Source organism: Plectropomus leopardus, chromosome 1 (genome assembly GCF_026936395.1).
Source record: "Plectropomus leopardus strain MGB_pleo_1.0 chromosome 1, ASM2693639v1, whole genome shotgun sequence".
In the NCBI taxonomy this organism is placed as follows: Eukaryota; Metazoa; Chordata; class Actinopteri; order Perciformes; family Serranidae; genus Plectropomus; species Plectropomus leopardus.
In genome coordinates this window covers 9,451,397-9,469,780 of record NC_142176.1, presented here as the reverse complement: position 1 = coordinate 9,469,780, position 18,384 = coordinate 9,451,397, and the positions used below count along the sequence as shown (strand labels likewise).

Below are 18,384 nucleotides of genomic sequence, written 5' to 3'. Positions count from 1 at the left end.
AACTTGCAAAAACTGCTAAAAACGCAATGAAATAGCATGTTGACAAAATGACCAAAACGGCAAGGCTATAGTATGGAAAAATGTCAAAATATGACATGTCCCAAAAACAGCTGAAAACACCTCAAAACAGCATAAAATAGCTTGCCGTGACACGCCATAGCAAAGAAACTTGCAAAAACTGCTAAAAACGCAATGAAATAGCATGTTGACAAAATGACCAAAACGGCAAGGCTATAGTATGGAAAAATGTCAAAATATGACATGTCCCAAAAACAGCTGAAAACACCTCAAAACAGCATAAAATAGCTTGCCGTGACACGCCATAGCAAAGAAACCTCCAAAAACTGCTAAAAACGCAATGAAATAGCATGTTGACAAAATGACCAAAACGGCAAGGCTATAGTATGGAAAAATGTCAAAATATGACATGTCCCAAAAACAACTAAAAACACCTTAAAACAGCATAAAATAGCTTGCCGTGACACGCCATAGCAAAGAAACTTGCAAAAACTGCTAAAAACGCAATGAAATAGCATGTTGACAAAATGACCAAAATGGCAAGGCTATAGTATGGAAAAATGTCAAAATATGACATTTCCCAAAAACAGCTAAAAACACCTCAAAACAGCATAAAATAGCTTGCCGTGACACGCCATAGCAAAGAAACTTGCAAAAACTGCTAAAAACGCAATGAAATAGCATGTTGACAAAATGACCAAAACGGCAAGGCTATAGTATGGAAAAATGTCAAAATATGACATGTCCCAAAAACAGCTAAAAACACCTCAAAACAGCATAAAATAGCTTGCCGTGACACGCCATAGCAAAGAAACTTGCAAAAACTGCTAAAAACGCAACAAAATAGCATGTTGAAAAAAATTACCGAAACGGCAAGGCTATAGTATGGAAAAATGTCAAAATATGACATGTCCCAAAAACAGCTAAAAACACCTCAAAACAGAGTAAAATAGCTTGCCGTGACACGCCATAGCAAAGAAACTTGCAAAAACTGCTAAAAACGCAATGAAATACCATGTTGAAAAAATCACCAAAACAGCAAGGCTATAGTATGGAAAAATGTCAAAATATGACATGTCCCAAAAACTGCTAAAAACACCTCAAAACAGCATAAAATAGCTTGCCGTGACACGCCATAGCAAAGAAACCTCCAAAAACTGCTAAAAACGCAATGAAATAGCATGTTGACAAAATGACCAAAACGGCAAGGCTATAGTATGGAAAAATGTCAAAATATCCCGAAAATATCAGCTGAAAACACCTCAGAACAGCATAAAATCGTGCGCAGAGACACGCCATAGCAAAGTATGATTTAAAAAAGGTGAAAAAATTCAAAATACTGCATGTCGAAAAATGACCAAAAAGGCAAGGCTATAGCAAGGCAAAAATGCCGAAATGTGACATGTCCCAAAAACAGTTGAAAACACCTCAAAACAGCATGAGATAGTGTTCCAAGAAATGTCATAGTATAGAATGTTGCAGAATCAGTCAAAAACAGCCTAATAATGCATGATGGAATAAAGACCCAAAAGGCAAGTCTATAGTAAGGCTGAAAATGTTAAAATGTGACATTTCCTGAAAACATCCGAAACACCTCAAAACAGCATAAAAACGCGTGCCAGGACACGCCACAGCATAGAATGTTGCCATAACGGCCAGAAACACCAAAATAATGCATGTTGAAAAATCACCCAAAAGGCAAGGCTATAGTATGGCAAAAATGTCAAAATATGACCTGTCCCAAACACAGCTGGAAACACCTCAAAACAGCATAAAATAGCGTGCCGAGACATGCCATAACATAGTATGTTGCAAAAAGGGCCAAAAACATCATAATAATGCATGTCAAATCAATGACCGTAATGCCATACTATTGTATGGCGAAAAATGTCAAAATATGTCATCCCAAAAACAGCTGAACGTCACATAAATTACAGTGCTGAGACATGCTATAGCTTAGAATGTTGCAAAAAGGGCCGTTATTCCTGACCTTATATTGTTGTTATTGTTACATTACTTCTTTTAGGACTTAAGTAATTCAGCATGTATTTGTTATGTTTATTGTTGGTTGTTTTATTTGACAAATACTGATGCTTTTGTTTTGAAGGCCAAGTTTGCATCTTGTTAGGCGGCAGTCATTAAAATCTGGGTAAAGTGAATTCAGTTTCTCTCAATTTCTTTCAAAACACATTATTAATGTTGGAAACTGATTGTTGAAAACATGCTACAAAGACCCTTTACTTAATAGTACTGAATTGTGGAGTTAGACGGTTGACTGTTTTTTCACCATTTTCCTCTTTTAAGATTTTTTGGGCAGGCCTAAAACCAAAGTTTGATGATGCAGTGGAGCTTTACTCAGCATAACCCCGCCCCTGACAAGCAGCTGTATAAAAACGAGAAGCCCCCAGTGTTTCAGATCAGAATACTGTGCATTTTTTCATGATTTTGACAACTTCTTTTACATACTTTCGATTTTATTTGGTCAGGTGTTTAATAACACATCTTTCTGTGTTGTAACAAACTCAGAACACATTTTAATTATCACTTTACCTGGACTTTAAGGAGCCCTCTGAAGATTATTCCCATTTTTGCAGCATGCAGCCAATGAGGTATTTTGTTTCTTTGTCTGTGTTTTGTTTTAGGAGCTTATTTTCTACATGCTGTGCATGCAATTGCCTATGTTAATTTAACACAGTCTCCATATTTTGTCATTTATACTGTGTGTTTAGTTTTCACAGTGGATTTGGAGAGAAGCTTCAAATAAACCAGTAGCAAGAAAGCCACTTGTGTCTGCCTGTGCTTGGAGGGAATCACAGTGAAAACTCAGACTGTTCGTCGACCCAAGTGGGCATTAACTGACCACGCGGCAATTTCAACAGGACAAGACGGCATCGACACGGAGCTGTCATCAAAGGACCAACGGACAAGCCGACATCACACCTTACACACACAGAAAGAAGAAAGAGGACGGACACAGTTTTAAAATGCAACGTTTTAAGAAAGAGCCTTAAAGAACTTTGCCTGAAGATTTTACTGAGTGACACTTACTGTGGTGTTTCCTAAATGTTTTGATTTATGTGCTCATGTCGTTTGATTAAAGCTTGCCACTTAAGGATACATGGAAGGTGCCAAAGGGTACATAACTCTTGTTTTTCATTAAACTTTCTATATTTGGAATTTAAGAATGAGAGGATTTAGAAATACAGCACCTAGAAGCAGAAACTTAAAGAAATATTACAGATTTAGAGGCAGCTGTAATAAAGTGTCTTTTAGAACTGAAAGACGAGTATGCATCTCAACAGAGGACTCTGGAGGAAAAACAGCTAAAGATACAGCATATGGAGGCAGTGAAAAGTAGGGATAGCAAAGTCAAAACTTTGAAACGTTTCAATATTATTAAACCATTGCTTTGAAACGTTTCAAAACCTGTTCGCTCTACATTGGCATCTGCTGGTAGTAGCTTGCATTGCACCCATTTATCATTGTTTTTGTTGTAAGCTCCCTTTTCCTCAGCCCAAAAGCCTCAACAGCTGTCACTCAAATCAAACTGCTATTGATTTAGTTCTTGTAGGATATGGTGACTATTTCATACCATTATTAGACCTAATGACATTGGTCATTGGCCTTGAGCTACGTGCCAAAGCCGGACGCAACAAAGTTTCGAAACAGTTCGATCTTTGGTGTTGAAATTGCCATCTCTAGTGAAAAGTCTCAATGCAGCATGAGCGAGAATGCAGGTGTATGATCAAGTGAAGGCCACAGAGGAGGAGCAGAAAGACACACTAGAACATGAGAGGGTAGCAGATACACAAATGTCGGCCCCCACTAGTCCTGTGCCTTATAAGTCTACAATCCCACAAGCTGTGCCTCCCCCTCAACTGAAAGCACAGCAGAGATCATTAAGGTGTTGGCAGGAGCTTTAAGTGCTAAGAGAATCGTAGCTCCTGAACCTTCGATATTCAGCAGAGATCCACTGAAATGCGACTGGCACTTCACAATTATTGATCAAAAGAACATTCAGGACACGGGGACGATCTACAACCTTCGTAGGTATGTAAGTGGACAAGCAAGGTCAGCACTTGACAGCTATTTCCTACTCTGAACAGAATCTGTAGAATATTCTTCGTGCTGTAAATGCAAGTGTCTATGTTAATTTAACACAGTCTCCATATTTTGTCATTTATAATGTGTGTTTAGTTTTCACAGTGGATTTGGAAAGAAGCTTCAAATAAACCAGTAGCAAGAAAGCCACTTGTGTCTGTCTGTGCTTGGAGGGAATTACAGGCTCAAAACACCAAAATATAACGTCAATAAAAACAACCAAAAATGCCATATAATATTATGGCAAAATATGACAAAAATATGACTAAAAACTGCATAAAATAGTGTGCCGAGACACGCCACAGCAAAGAATGTTGCAGGAACAGCCAAGACCACCATAATATAGCATGGCAAAAAAATGCCAAACTATAGTATGGCGAAAAATGTCAAAATGTGACATGTACCAAAAACAGCTGAAAACCACATACATATAATATTGTGTTGCCACACGCCATACAATAGAATGTTGCAAAAACGGCCAAAAACACCATAATATAGCATGTTGAAAATAATGACTGAAAATGCCTTACTAGTATGGTGAAAAATGTCAAAATATGACATGTCCCAAAAACAGCTGAAAACCACATGCCAAGATAAGCCATAGCTAGAATGTTCCAAAAAAAAATTGAAATTTTTCAGCATGGTATAGCATGGCGTTTTCAAAGTATGACATAAAATATGACACCAAAAAAAGCTGAAAACCACATACATAGTATTGCATGCTGAAAAAAACAGCAATAACAATAATATATTGTAAAAAAAACAACCAAAAAGGTCATAGTATAGTATAGCTTACAAAAATAGAACAAAAAAAATGGTTGATTAAGTATTGAAATGACGTTACACATTTTAAGACAAGGAGACATGAAGGAATAGTATAGTAATAGATAGTATAGCATGTTGAGACATATCATAGTATATCATGTTGAAAAAACAGCTAAAAACATCATAATATAGCATGTTGAAAAACTGACCAAAAACATCATAGTGTAAATATGACATGTTCAAGAAATAACTGAAAACTACACTGAATAGCATTTCAAGACATGTCATAGTATAGAATGTTGAAAAAATGTCCAAAAACATCCAAATATAGCATGTCCAAAAAAAATGACAGAAAACGCCGTACTGTAGTGTGTTGAAAAATGTTAAAATATGACATGTCCAAAAAACAGCTGAAAATCACATAGTATAGTATGTTGAGACACATCATAGTATAGCATGCTAAAAAAACAGCCAAAAATGCCATGATATATCGTCAAAAAAACAAAAATCATAGTATAGTATGTCCTCCAAAAATAGAACAAAAATGTTTGATAGTATTTGATCAATTTAATTTATTTCGCACATATTAAAAATGACAAGGTTACACATTTAAGACAAGAAGACATGCAGGAATAGTATTGTATAGTGATGCATAGTATAGCATGTTGAAAATACAGCAAAAAATGCCATAATATAGCATGTCAAAAAATGACCGAAAACATTTCGAAAAATGCCAAAATAAGGCATGTCGAAAAAATAGCCGAAAACCATGTAGTATAGCATTTCGAGACATGTCATAGGAAAGAATGTTGAAATTGGCCCAAAACGTCAAAATGTAGCATGTTGAAAAAAATGACCGAAAACGTCATACTATTGTTTGTTGAAAAATGTCAAAATAAGACATGACGAAAAAACAGCTGAAAACCACATAGTCCTGCATACTGAGACATGTCATAGTATAGCGTGTTGGAAAATCAGCAGAAATAGTCATAATACAGCATGTCACAAAAAAAAAAAACGGAACACGTCATGGTACAGTATGTCCAAAAATATTAAAACATGGGTGTCAAGTGTCGAAAAAATTCCTGAAAACCACCTATTATAGTATGTTGCGATATGTCATATTATAACATGTTGAAAAAAAAACAGCCAAAAACGTCATAATGTAGCATTTAAAAAAAACACGTTACACATGTTAAGACAAGGAGACATGCAGGAATAGTATTGTATAGTAATGCAAAATAGAAAAGGTAAGTAGAAATATGTCAAAATGTGACATCGAAAAAAAAGCTGAAAACCACATAGTATAGCATGTCATAAAGAATGTCGAAAAACGTCCAAAAAAAATGGCCAAAAACATCGTACTATAGTTTGTTGAAAAATGTCAAAATAAGACATGATGAAAAAACAGCTGAAAACCACATAGTCCTGCATACTGAGACATGTCATAGTATAGCGTGTTGGAAAATCAGCAGAAATAGTCATAATACAGCATGTCACAAAAAAAAAAAACGGAACACGTCATGGTACAGTATGTCCAAAAATATTAAAACGTGTGTCAAGTGTCGAAAAAATTGCTGAAAACCACCTATTATAGTATGTTGAGATATGTCATATTATAGCATGTTGAAAAAAACAGCCAAAAACGTCATAATGTAGCATTTTAAAAAAAACATGTTACACATGTTAAGACAAGGAGACATGCAGGAATAGTATTGTATAGTAATGCAAAATAGAAAAGGTAAGTAGAAATATGTCAAAATGTGACATCGAAAAAAAAGCTGAAAACCACATAGTATAGCATGTCATAAAGAATGTCGAAAAACGTCCAAAAAAAATGGCCAAAAACATCGTACTATAGTTTGTTGAAAAATGTCAAAATAAGACATGTCAAAAAAACAGCTGAAAACCACATAGTCCTGCATACTGAGACATGTCATAGTATAGCGTGTTGAAAAATCAGCCAAAATAGTCATAATACAGCATGTCACAAAAACAACCGAAAACGTCATGGTATAGTATGTCCAAATATATTAAAACATGAAGTGTCCAAAAAATTGCTGAAAACCACCTATTATAGCATGTTGCGATATGTCATATTATAGCATGTTGAAAAAAACAGCCAAAAAGGTCATAATGTAGCATTTAAAAAATATATATATATTTTCTGGTATGTCGAAGAATGTCAAAATATGTCATGTCGACAAAAAAGCTGAAAAACCACACAGGATTGCATGCTGAGACATGTCATACTATAGAAAAAACTGCCAAAACATCATAATATAGCATGTTGAAAAAATGTACTGTAGTATGTTGAAAAATGTTAAAATATGACATGCCCAAAAAACAGCTGAAAATCACATAGTATATAGTATGTTGAGACACATCATAGTATAGCATGCTGAAAAAAACAGCCAAAAACACCATAATATATCACGTGAAAAAACAACGCAAAACATCACAGTATAGTATGTCCTCCAAAAATAGACCAAAAATGTTTGATAGTATTTGATTAATTTTATTTATTTTGCACATATAAAAAATGACAACGTTACACATGTTAAGACATGGAGACATGCAGGAATAGTATTGTATAGTAATGCAAAATAGAAAACGTATGTAGAAAATGTAGTAAAAATGTCAAAATGTGACGTCGAAAAAAAAGCTGAAAACCACATAGTATAGCATGTCGTAACATGGTGTCATAAAGAATGTCGAAAAAAAGTGACCAAAAACAGCTGAAAACCACATAGTCCTGCATATTGAGACATGTCATAGTATAGCGTGTTGAAAAATCAGCCAAAATAATCATAATACAGCATGTTACAAAAACAACCGAAAACGTCATGGTACAGTATGTCCAAAAATATTAAAATATGAAGTGTCCAAAAAATAGCTGAAAACCACGTAGTATAGCATTCCGAGACATGTCATAGGAAAGAATGTTGAAATCGGCCCAAAACGTCAAAATGTAGCATGTTGAAAAAAATGACCGAAAACACTACTGTTTGTTGAAAAATGTCAAAATAAGACATGATGAAAAAACAGCTGAAAACCACATAGTCCTGCATACTGAGACATGTCATAGTATAGCGTGTTGGAAAATCAGCCGAAATAGTCATAATACAGCATGTCACAAAAACAACCGAAAGCATCATGGTATAGTATGTCCAAAAATGTCAAAACATAACGTATACAAAAAATAGCTGAAAACCACTAAGTATAGCATGTTGAGATATGTCATAGTATAGCATGTTGAAAAAAAAACAGCCAAAAACGTCATAATGTAGCATGTCAAAAAAATTCACAGTGTACAGTATCGTACAGTGATTCCCAACTCGGCTCTGTGAGCAGTTTGCAGGGGGTAATAATAATTTCCAAGATATTAAGAAAATATCCCCCAGCTACAGCGGCACCAGAGCACAAAACACTCGGAAAGTGTTGGTAAAACTGAGGCTGTCAGAACTTAAGTCGGGTCAGACTGTGATGAAGAAAGCCACAAGTGTGTCTAGCAAAGCACTGCAGGCGTCTTGCGCTGTATTTCTACTTGTGGCTAAATCAAAAAAGCCTCACTCTATTGTCGAAGAGCTGTGACAGTTCATCAGTCAGACAACACCGTGTCCCGTCGGATTGATTATATGTCTGCTAACATTGTCGGACAAGTGGTGAATAAAATGGAGCAAGCAGGTCAGTTCGCTGTGCAGCTGGATTTAATGACAGATGTGAGAGGAGAGGCTCCCGGCATTTGTTTGTTACAAAGATATTAATAAAACAACATGGTATAGATACTTTTTGTGTTTTGTTCTTGATTTTTTAAAGTTTAAATGCCTGTTTAAAGGGGAGTTATTCAAAGGATTTTCATTTTTCTTTGTATCTCTGAGTTTAATATAACAAATGCAGGAGAATTAATATTTATTTTTATTTTTTCATTACGTTTATTTTGAACATAAAAGCTAAATAAAAAGATATTAGAAAGATATCGTAAAAGAAGATAATCAACACTAGTAGAAATTTATGTTGCAGAGGGAAGTAATTCAAATACTTTTCATTTTCCTCTGCAGTAAATGTAATAGGAGTTTAATAGAACAAATGCATTTTTTAAATGTATTATTTATTAGATTTTTATTTATTATTTAATTTATTGTAAATTTGAGTTTAAAATAAGAGAAAATGCAGGAGAAAAAAAAAAGAAAAAAATTAAATACAATACTCAGTAATTGTATAATGTCTTTGTACTAGTTAAAGAGAAACATTAAAATGATTTTGTGTTGTCAGTTGTGTTACATTTTATATGACCACTTTTGGAGAATCATCAAAACTTAAAAGAGTGAGGATGTACTCATGGTATGACAAAAAGGCTCAGGGGGTATTCAAGACAAAAAAGGTTGGGAACCACTGTTATCGTATGTTTTCCAAAATGGCACCAAAAAGTTATACTATAGCATGTTGTTTAAAATCGCATAAAAAAGTCATATGAAAGCATGTCGTCCAAAATGGCATCAAAAAAGTCAAACTAAAGCACGCTGTCCAAATTCACATGAAAAAGTCAAATAGCATGTCATCCAAAATGGTACCAAAAAATCATACTATAATATGACGTCCAAAATGGCACCAAAAAGTAATATTATTCTATACTGTAGTCATCCAAATTTGCAAATATGTTAAGTATATTATGTCGATCAAAATCAGATAAAAAAGTCACACTTTAGTATGTTGTTAAAACCGTGGAAAAAGTGATACGATAGTATGCCGTCCAAAAAGATCTCTAAAAATGTCATACTGAAGTAGGTCCTTCCAAATATCATTAAAAAGTCACATTGTATTGTTTATTATTATTATTTTATTATTAGTATTATTTTTTATTTAAAATACCATTAAAAAAAAGTTATAGCAAAGTATGTCGTTCAAAAAAGTACAAAAAATAGAATAGTATAGTATTTCGTTAAAAGTAGCGCCAGTGTCACAATGTGTGTCATAGTATGTGGTCTAAAGTAGCATTAAAAGTCATGCTGTAGTATGTCGTCCAAAATACGCACAAAAAAATCACAGTATAGTATGTCCAAAATGGCTAGAAAATGTCATAGTATAGTAAGTCGCTCAACATATCTCAAAAAATGTCTCAATATAGTATGTTATTCACAATAACAAAATTCATAGTATAGTATGTTGTTCAAAATGGCTCAAAAATGTAAGTATAGTATATCGATCGAAATGCACAAGAAAGTCATCATGTAGCATGTTGTTAAAAATAGCACAAAAATCTCATAGTATACTATGTCTTTCAATATACATAAAAAAGTCACAATAAAGTCTGTTGTTCAAAATAACATTAAAAAAAACTGTGCCATATAGTATGTCTTCCAAAATTGCATAAAAAAGTCATAAGATAGCATGTTGTTCAAATTGGCTCAAAAACGTCATACTATATGTTGTTAAAAACGGCCTAAAAATGTAATAGTAGAGTATGTTGTCCAAAATAGCACAAAAATTAATTAGTATAGTATGTCGTTTAAACCAACATAAAAAAGTCAGACATTAGCAGGTTGTCAGAAATAGCATAGAATTCGTTTTAGTATAGCATGCCATCTGAAATGGCGTAAAACAGTCATAGCACAGCATGTTTAAAAAAAAAAAAGCATAACAAAGTCACACTATGTTAACATGCCATCCAAAATGGCATAAAAACTCACAATATAGCATGTCCTCCAAAAAAACCACAGGAATATCCTATGGGTTTGGACTGAATGCAGCAGACTGTGAGAGGATCTACACTGGTGATGTGCCAAACGGCGAGTCAGACCAGAGGGGAGAAACGAAACTGAAAGCACCACACAAAGTGAGAGAGGAGAGCTGGTATCAGGGCGAGGCTGACCCGACTTGGACTGGGAGCTGTTCCTCTACCAAGCCTTCCTCTGTCTAATGTCCGCTCGCAGGAGAATAAAGTGGATGAGAAGTTCATTCAGCAACAGTTTTTCAACACTAAGGCCCCTTCTGCTTAAGCTCGACTTTTCTACATGGCACTTATCAGCACTGGGAAAAGTTGTGTGGTGCTTTGACTGACTGAGTAGACCGGAAAAGGGTCCCCACCGATGGCATACGCCAACAAGCCAGTCAGACCAGAGGAGAGAAACGAAACTGAAAGTGCCGGGCGTAAAGAGGGGAAAGAGTCGGTATCACAGTGAGACTGGCCTGACTCGGAGCGGGAGCTGTTCCTCTACCAAGCCTTCCTCTGTCTACTGTCTGTTCGAAGGAAAGTGAAGTGGATAAGAGGTGTTTTTGGCTCACTCAGCAGCGGGAGATCTGGGACTGCTTTGCGCACATCTTCACAGAGACATGGTTAACACCTGATATCCCGGATCAAGCTGGTGCACTGGATAGGTAGAGCCGTAAGGACTCAAGACTCTGATGCAAGTTAAAAAATGCCCTGCAGGAATTGAACAATGCCATCGGCAGAAAACATGCCCAAGCAACCGGATGAAATCTTTATTGTAGCTGCTGATTTTAATCAACTCAGCCTTTAACTTCAAAGATGCAGCAGGATCAAGGATGAATGTAATGTAAAAAAATGCCAAATAAGTCTACCCTTTACCTTATAACAGGTCATCCAAAACCGAAAAAAAGTGGTGGACTAACATGACTTCCAAAAAATATAGCCATAGCATAGTATGTCGTCCAAGACGGCTAAAAAAAGTCATAGTGTAGCACGTTGTTCATAATAGCATAAAAATGCAACAGAAACAACACTTACCGGCCTGTTGCTGCGACAGTCGTTCTTCCTGATCGTCATCCTCACAGTCACCTTCTGACACGATTTTCCATCTTCTTTGCCTGTTCACACGACAAACAAACCAAATCAGTAGGAAGTTAACATTAAATCTAAAGACAAAACATCTGACCTGGTGCATTTAGCAACACAGCAATCACAAGGAGGGAGAAAGATGTCAGACACGTAAAAAGGCTGTAGATCATGCACAAGCTTTTTAGTGGACGCATGAAGCAAATAAATCATACATTTAAAAAAACAGTTATGAGGTGAAGAAAAGCAACAAATGGGGCTTTTCACAAATGAGACAAAAGAAAAAGATTCAAAGAATGTAAAGGGATGATGAGATTTTTCATGCATTTGTCATGTACACAAAATCGCGTTCAACAAATCTTTTCAACCTTTAAAGATTCAAATGAGATAATAAACGAAAGAAGAAGACAGCAGCAGTAAACATGCTCCAGCAAACTTTGTGCCATTTGGTATTAAAAATAAAAAAAAAAATGGAGTATGAACTTAGAGCTGCTATGTGTGGCATTAAGTCTTTATCCACATTAGAATAATCCCCTTTCTTAATAGGTCAGTTTTTCACTCCCTTCACCATCTGCCAGCACCAGAAAGCGAACTTTTTAGATCCTTTTCTGTCTTACGAGCAATCGGGCTATTTTCACCAAAAAAAGTGCCAAAAACTGCAGTTCCTCTAATGTCCACTCAGCCATTCAATCACTAGACAACATGTTAAAATGTCAAACTTTAAAGCATTAGTTGTTAGATTTATGCACAAAACTGTTAAGCTTAACAAAATGTCATGTTTTGGCTTAAAATACCAGGGGCACATTTCCTGGTAGGGAAAGTAGCAATGTCTCAGTAAAAAAAAAAACAGCCTCTCTTCAGGCCACAATCACAGCAGGAAAAAAAAACATCCATAAAAAACATCAGTTTCATGGGCAATTATCCTGGGAAGAAATGCAGTGATGGCTCAGTAAAAAAAAAAAAAAAAAACACTTTTACAAATTTTTCCATCAGTTTGGAATGACACTCGGCTCAGCCTCAGAGGACATAGCTATCGAAAAACGGCAACCACAGAGGTCGTTTTCTCAGCACAAATTGTGATCCAACAAACTGCAGATAAATCTTAGTCCTATGAAGCCCTCACATACTAATTCAAGAGTTGCAAATGTGCAGTTTCTTTTGGCGAGTGAAATATGACCAAATAAGCAAGAGGGTATTTCCGTATGTAGCAAAGAGTAGCTTGTATTTTATAAATTTGGTGAAACAGACCCCAGAGCTTTAGCCAATTTAGTATACTTTATGCAATTAGGAACAAAAAATACAGAATCAGTTTCAGAATACTTCTAATATTGACCCAGAAACCAAAAGTGAACTTATTTAAACTGCTGGTTTAAACATTAAATGCAACATTCACTTCAGCCTGCCATTAGCAGAACTGAATTTAAGCATTGTAATGGATGTTTGTTACCGAAATGCTCTTTGCATTCTTTCACATTCGAATCAGATGTTTTCTTGTGCCTGGTTTGCACTAAATGATTGAACCAAGAGAGTTTTCATGCCCATCCAAGCCTCGAGTCACCTAAATGCTGCCTGTGCAAAAAAAATTACTATTATATCTCTAGACACTGAAAATAACTTTTCCACCTTGGTACTGTTTTATCTGAGTGTTTCTAAATAAATGCACAGATGATTGTTTAAGGGTTTGCACTGATGATCCTTCGATAGTAAAATGCCTCACATAGTAGCTTTAGTTTTCCACAGAGCTCCCCCTGGTGGCGGAGCAGCACAGCAAGCGAAAACACCCCCAGCACCAACCCACAACAGACTCTACCGACACATGCAGACGTCTAAGCCCGACTACTGGGCCACTACCAACAGTACATTGTTGGCAATCAACAATGCACTGCCCAGACAGTGCTAAATGGGGAAAGAGTTTAGCTGTCATTTACATGTACGTGATCCACAGGGAGGGGCGGGGGTAAATACTTGTTACTGTCCTCTCAAATGTGACATCATTTTTGGCCTACAGAAAGGATTGTGTCCCCGCCTCCTTACTGCAAGACATATTTTTAGGGGAAAAAAAAGACAAAAGAATGCAACATCTGCACCGTAATTGTTCTAAATATATGTATTTTTCTTTTTGTTTTACTGATTTCAATTTCACTGAGACCTGAAATGAGACAGCAGTTGAGAGGACTGTTCTGCAGAGGGGAGTAGGTTGCAGTCAGACTTCCTGTGTGTTTTATCTTTTTTTTTTTCTTTTTTTTGGAGGGAGTACATTGTTGAATATCAACAATGGCACTGACAAGCCTTGTTGTTTTGGTACCTCGTTCACAGTTTGTGTTAACTGTGGGAGTCAGAGGGCTAACAGGGAAAGGGAAGAGAGGGAATCCAGTACCTGGTGGGATTGGTACATGATGGTAAGCTGCAGCACATAAACCACAAACCCACTTGCATGATATCAGATGCTTTTCAGTGACCGCTATGTTTATCATTTGGCACTTTGAAACAGTTATCTGTTGCCTTTTGTACTAGAGTGAATTCACTGAAAAGCACACTGACAGATCTCTCTAATCTGAATAAACAGCAGACAAGTTTAATGGAAAACAACAGCTAGGATCCAATTGAGACAACGTGGTTTTAAGATTTTGGACTAAAACGGACAAACTGAAGGGCAAACATGTCAGAAACATGTTGAGCGGCAAGTGAAGGCGCTCTTCAGTGTCATCTGCAGCCTACAGCTCTACACTAACTACAGAACTGCTGCTACATTCACATCAGGTACTCACATGTTTTGCAGCATCCATCCATGTAACTTACGATGGTCCCGCCGATCTGAATGCAGATGAGAAAGAAAATGTTAAGATACAAAAAAATTAAATCTTTTTCTTTGCATTACAGTTTGGTTTTTGAAGGTTAATATTATTTGGCTCAAGTCCCTAATGGCTGCTATTTTGAGCAAATATTCAATTTGTCATACAACAATTTGGGGCCTTAAAAAGTTTTCAGATAAAGCATGAGAGCACTCTCGTGTGGTCATTGTGAACATCATGAAATATTTTCTTTCAACTTTACAAAGCTCTGAGGGCTTAAGAATCACAGTTATAGACCACTGTTACGGTTTTGTTATAACTGTTCCCACCTGGCCACCAGTGTCACTAGATGTTGAAATTTGGTTGAATTTAGGTTATGACATTGGACGACCAAAATTTGATGTCAGGTTTTGTTCTCATGCCAACGTAAATTTGCCATAGATATTTTTGATGGATTTAAGTAACCAAAATCCAGTGTCTTCCAAACGTCTCATGCTGTCATCTTGACATAAATTAATATTATTTAGTCATAAGGTATGAAGAACAAAACCCACATCTGTCAAGCCAATTTTCAGTCCAACCGCAATTGAAACATTTGTCCAACACAAATACAAAAAAGCATCACACAGCACAAAAAACTCAAGGAAATATTTTTTCTTTTAAATAGCTGTGTGCAAATTTAGTCAGAATCCATCAAACCATAGAAGAGATTAACTATTTAAAGCAATTTCATTCGATCATTAATAATAAATTTAATATAATGTGTGACTCTTGTCAAGAGAAAACATGGCCAATTCTGCTCTAGATACATGTATGTGTTTATTTGTAAAAAAGCATTAATGTGTGTGTGTGTGTTACAGGACACTGACCTTCATGCACTCTGTTTCGTTGAAAGGTGGGCAGCTGAAGGAGTACGAGATGAGCGTGGGTCCCGACAGAGTGTCTGTGCAGTCGAACTTCATGCAGTTTGATACCCAGGACTTCCCGGGCTGAAAACGCAGACAGCATCAACAACATCAACTGACGAACTACAGCATCATCTGACTTTTACACCAGCAACAACTGGCTGAGGGTATGTGAGACTTTCAAATGATATACATAAAATATTCATGATTACTGATCATTAATGAGTAGTAAAATGTATAATAGTTGATTTCACACCTTATAGAGAGTCGTTGTCCCGTTCTCGTGTTCATACAGGCAGGAAATATTCTTACAGACACCGCAGCATGTCGTCTGGTCCTTCGGAGGGACGTAGATCTGATTCTGAAACACAGTCGAGGTTAGCTTTGTGAAACAAGGAATCAAATCTAGAATTAGAAAAGATGTATTTTAACTCATATTTAGTCTTTGTGTGTGTGTGTGTGTGTGTGTGTGTGTGTGTGTGTGTGTGTGTGTGTGTGTGTGTGTTTGTTGGTGGTCGTACTGGTTGGCAGTGGGCGGAGCAGTTGATGCTGGCGGTTCGCAGCAGATGGAAGCCGCTCGCCGGGTCGAGGCTGCGGCTGCATTGCCTGCTGTGACACAAGCCGTCATCGTGGTGCTCCACCAGAGTCTGACCCGGCCGCAACACGCCACGCTCGCCGAACACACACACAGCCTCGCGCACTGGACAAACACACATACAGAGCCAAGGTCAGAGGTCACAGTGTACACCATATACAGTTTCTTCACTTTTCTGATGGATTTATGGTTTTTGGAAACTGGCAAAAATCAGTTCACATTGTGTTTAATTTAAAAATAAATTGCTTTTTATATTATTTACATATTGTCTGATTTTTTTTCTTCCTCTCTCCCTGCATGATTTATTCCTGTGTTTATCCAAATGTAATGTATTAGTTTTTCTTGTTGTTTTGTTTTGTTTGTTTTGTTTTTGCCCTTTACTCGTAAATTAATTCTTGTGTTTTTGGAAATCTGAACTGAGTTTATATAAACTTTAAGATTGTTATGAGAGAAAATGTGCACAACCTTTAGGAGCATGTGCAGCCTGTCTAAATCACTTATCTGAGTTCCTCAGTCTTTAAATTTAAACCGGCGACTCTTCCCAGCAGTACTCACCACACTTGTATCTTTTGCAGGCGCACTGGTTCTGTGGGTCGGACAGAAAGGCCCGGTCCAGCTGGGCGGCCTCTCCCTGCAGAGAAAAACGAGAACCGAACCAAAGTCACACAAAAAGTACACAGACATTACACACAGAGCCAGGGACAAATGTGACTGAAACACACAGAGAGCCTGTGTAAAAGACAAATTTAACTACATCAGATAAACAGTCCATATAATGCAAAGAGTTAAATTCATGCTGAATTGTTTTGTAGTATCATTAAGATATCTGTGGCTAAGATTTAAACTTTGCCCTTTTTTTAGTTTATTGGTTTTGAAAATGCTTTGAGACATCTAAATCTCTCTCAGCTGGCACATAATGGCCTATTAATGTTGAAGCATTAAAATCACAGATAAAAAACAGAGAATGAGAATATATCTGTTAAAGTGACCGACGCAGTGAGCGCTATACACATGAAATACATCATCAGAAGCCCAAACAGACAACCAGACTAAAGAAAATAAAGTCGTGACGTACCAGGCCACATTTCGGGGATGCGATCTTTTCACAGGAACACTCTAAAAACAGAAAAAACAGAAAAGGGCAAAATCTTCACATTTTTGTGGCAAAACAACAAAATGTTCTGTACCAATCAAAAGTGTCAGTCTCATCTTAATTATCAGATTTGGAAATGTGATACTGATTTAGCTGTGCTTCTGAATTCATTCAAAATGTTCATATTGTGGGAGCCGTACCGCATGTTTGGTTTGGACAGCAGCGACTGGGACTGGAGACGGACACCACCGACATCCCAACAGGACAACTGAGCTGAGGACACCTGTACGGCTCACATACTGCGCGCACACACACACACACACACACACACACACACACACACACACACACACACAAACACACAAACACACACACACACACACAATGCAAAGACATGCCAGTTATTCATGTATTCATAGCTGCTTTCAGCTGCATTTATTACTGGATCATTTTAAATGATCACAAGTTTACTGTTTTGGGCATATTTTGAACAGGAAATTGAGTAAGACTAGACATATTTTTAAGCAAAGAAAACTGTGCCTTCATGGAATAGTTTGTATAACTAAGAGTATTGTTACGTCTGTTTTTCAGCTGTTGTGACATGATGTCACATTAATGCAGATTTTTTGGATTATTATCTCTGTATATTGCATATGTTCTATATACCTCACAGTGTAAACTTTTCTGCACATCCCTGCACAAATATAAAGCCGTTTAATTTAACAACAGATCAATTTTACATTTCTTTTTTTAAATGTTTTTTTAAAATTAATTTCTACTGACAATTTTTAGATTTTATTTGTTTCTTGCCTGTTGCAGTACTTGCTTTTTATCTTTTTCTGGTGTCTTTTTATGATTATTGTTATGCGTCAAAACACAAAGGCAAAACTTCCTTGTTAGTGTAAATTTACTTGGTAATAAACTTTTTTTTTCTAATTCTGATCTTGGTTACACTTCTTTAATCAACAAATCTAAGAGATCCTATATTATTATTAATATATAAATAATATATAAAATAATCATAATATTGGTCATCACATCACCATCTCTGGTTTTAATGTTCAAATACCTTTTCTGTTAATGTAGAAATATAGTAAGTTTGTGTTCTCTTACCACATTGGTAGGCGGGGCAGCAGCGCTCTGTGGTGTTACCGTCCACCGTCAGCACCTCGCCATCCTGGCAGAGAGGAGGCGTCTCCGTACAGGAAGAACACACTGCAGAAAATGTTATTTAATTATTATTCTAATTATCAAACTTGTGACTTAAACCTGCTGATCACAGACTGATTGCTGAATGAGACTCAGAATTAGAAGTTAAT

General features: G+C 36.4%; 1 protein-coding gene and 1 long non-coding RNA gene across 2 annotated transcripts in view; one reads left to right on the top strand and one right to left on the bottom strand.

The window, feature by feature from the left end:
* LOC148190358 (uncharacterized) overlaps positions 1–4,252 on the top strand; it is a 54,063-nt gene extending 49,811 nt beyond the window's left edge. The window contains exon 3 of the long non-coding RNA XR_015775652.1: positions 2,748–4,252. This is a non-coding gene — a long non-coding RNA (uncharacterized LOC148190358). The remainder of the gene's footprint in view (positions 1–2,747) is intronic.
* Positions 1–18,384, bottom strand: part of otog (otogelin) — a 110,297-nt gene that overhangs the window by 26,294 nt on the left and 65,619 nt on the right. The window contains exons 48-57 of the mRNA XM_088073171.1: positions 18,179–18,280; positions 17,266–17,364; positions 17,048–17,088; positions 16,528–16,603; positions 15,871–16,077; positions 15,634–15,749; positions 15,342–15,461; positions 14,449–14,494; positions 13,986–14,057; positions 11,633–11,712 (exon numbers count right to left, since the gene is read on the bottom strand). Of these exons, the coding sequence (XP_087929297.1) occupies positions 11,633–11,712; positions 13,986–14,057; positions 14,449–14,494; positions 15,342–15,461; positions 15,634–15,749; positions 15,871–16,077; positions 16,528–16,603; positions 17,048–17,088; positions 17,266–17,364; positions 18,179–18,280 (959 nt within the window). The remainder of the gene's footprint in view (positions 1–11,632; positions 11,713–13,985; positions 14,058–14,448; positions 14,495–15,341; positions 15,462–15,633; positions 15,750–15,870; positions 16,078–16,527; positions 16,604–17,047; positions 17,089–17,265; positions 17,365–18,178; positions 18,281–18,384) is intronic.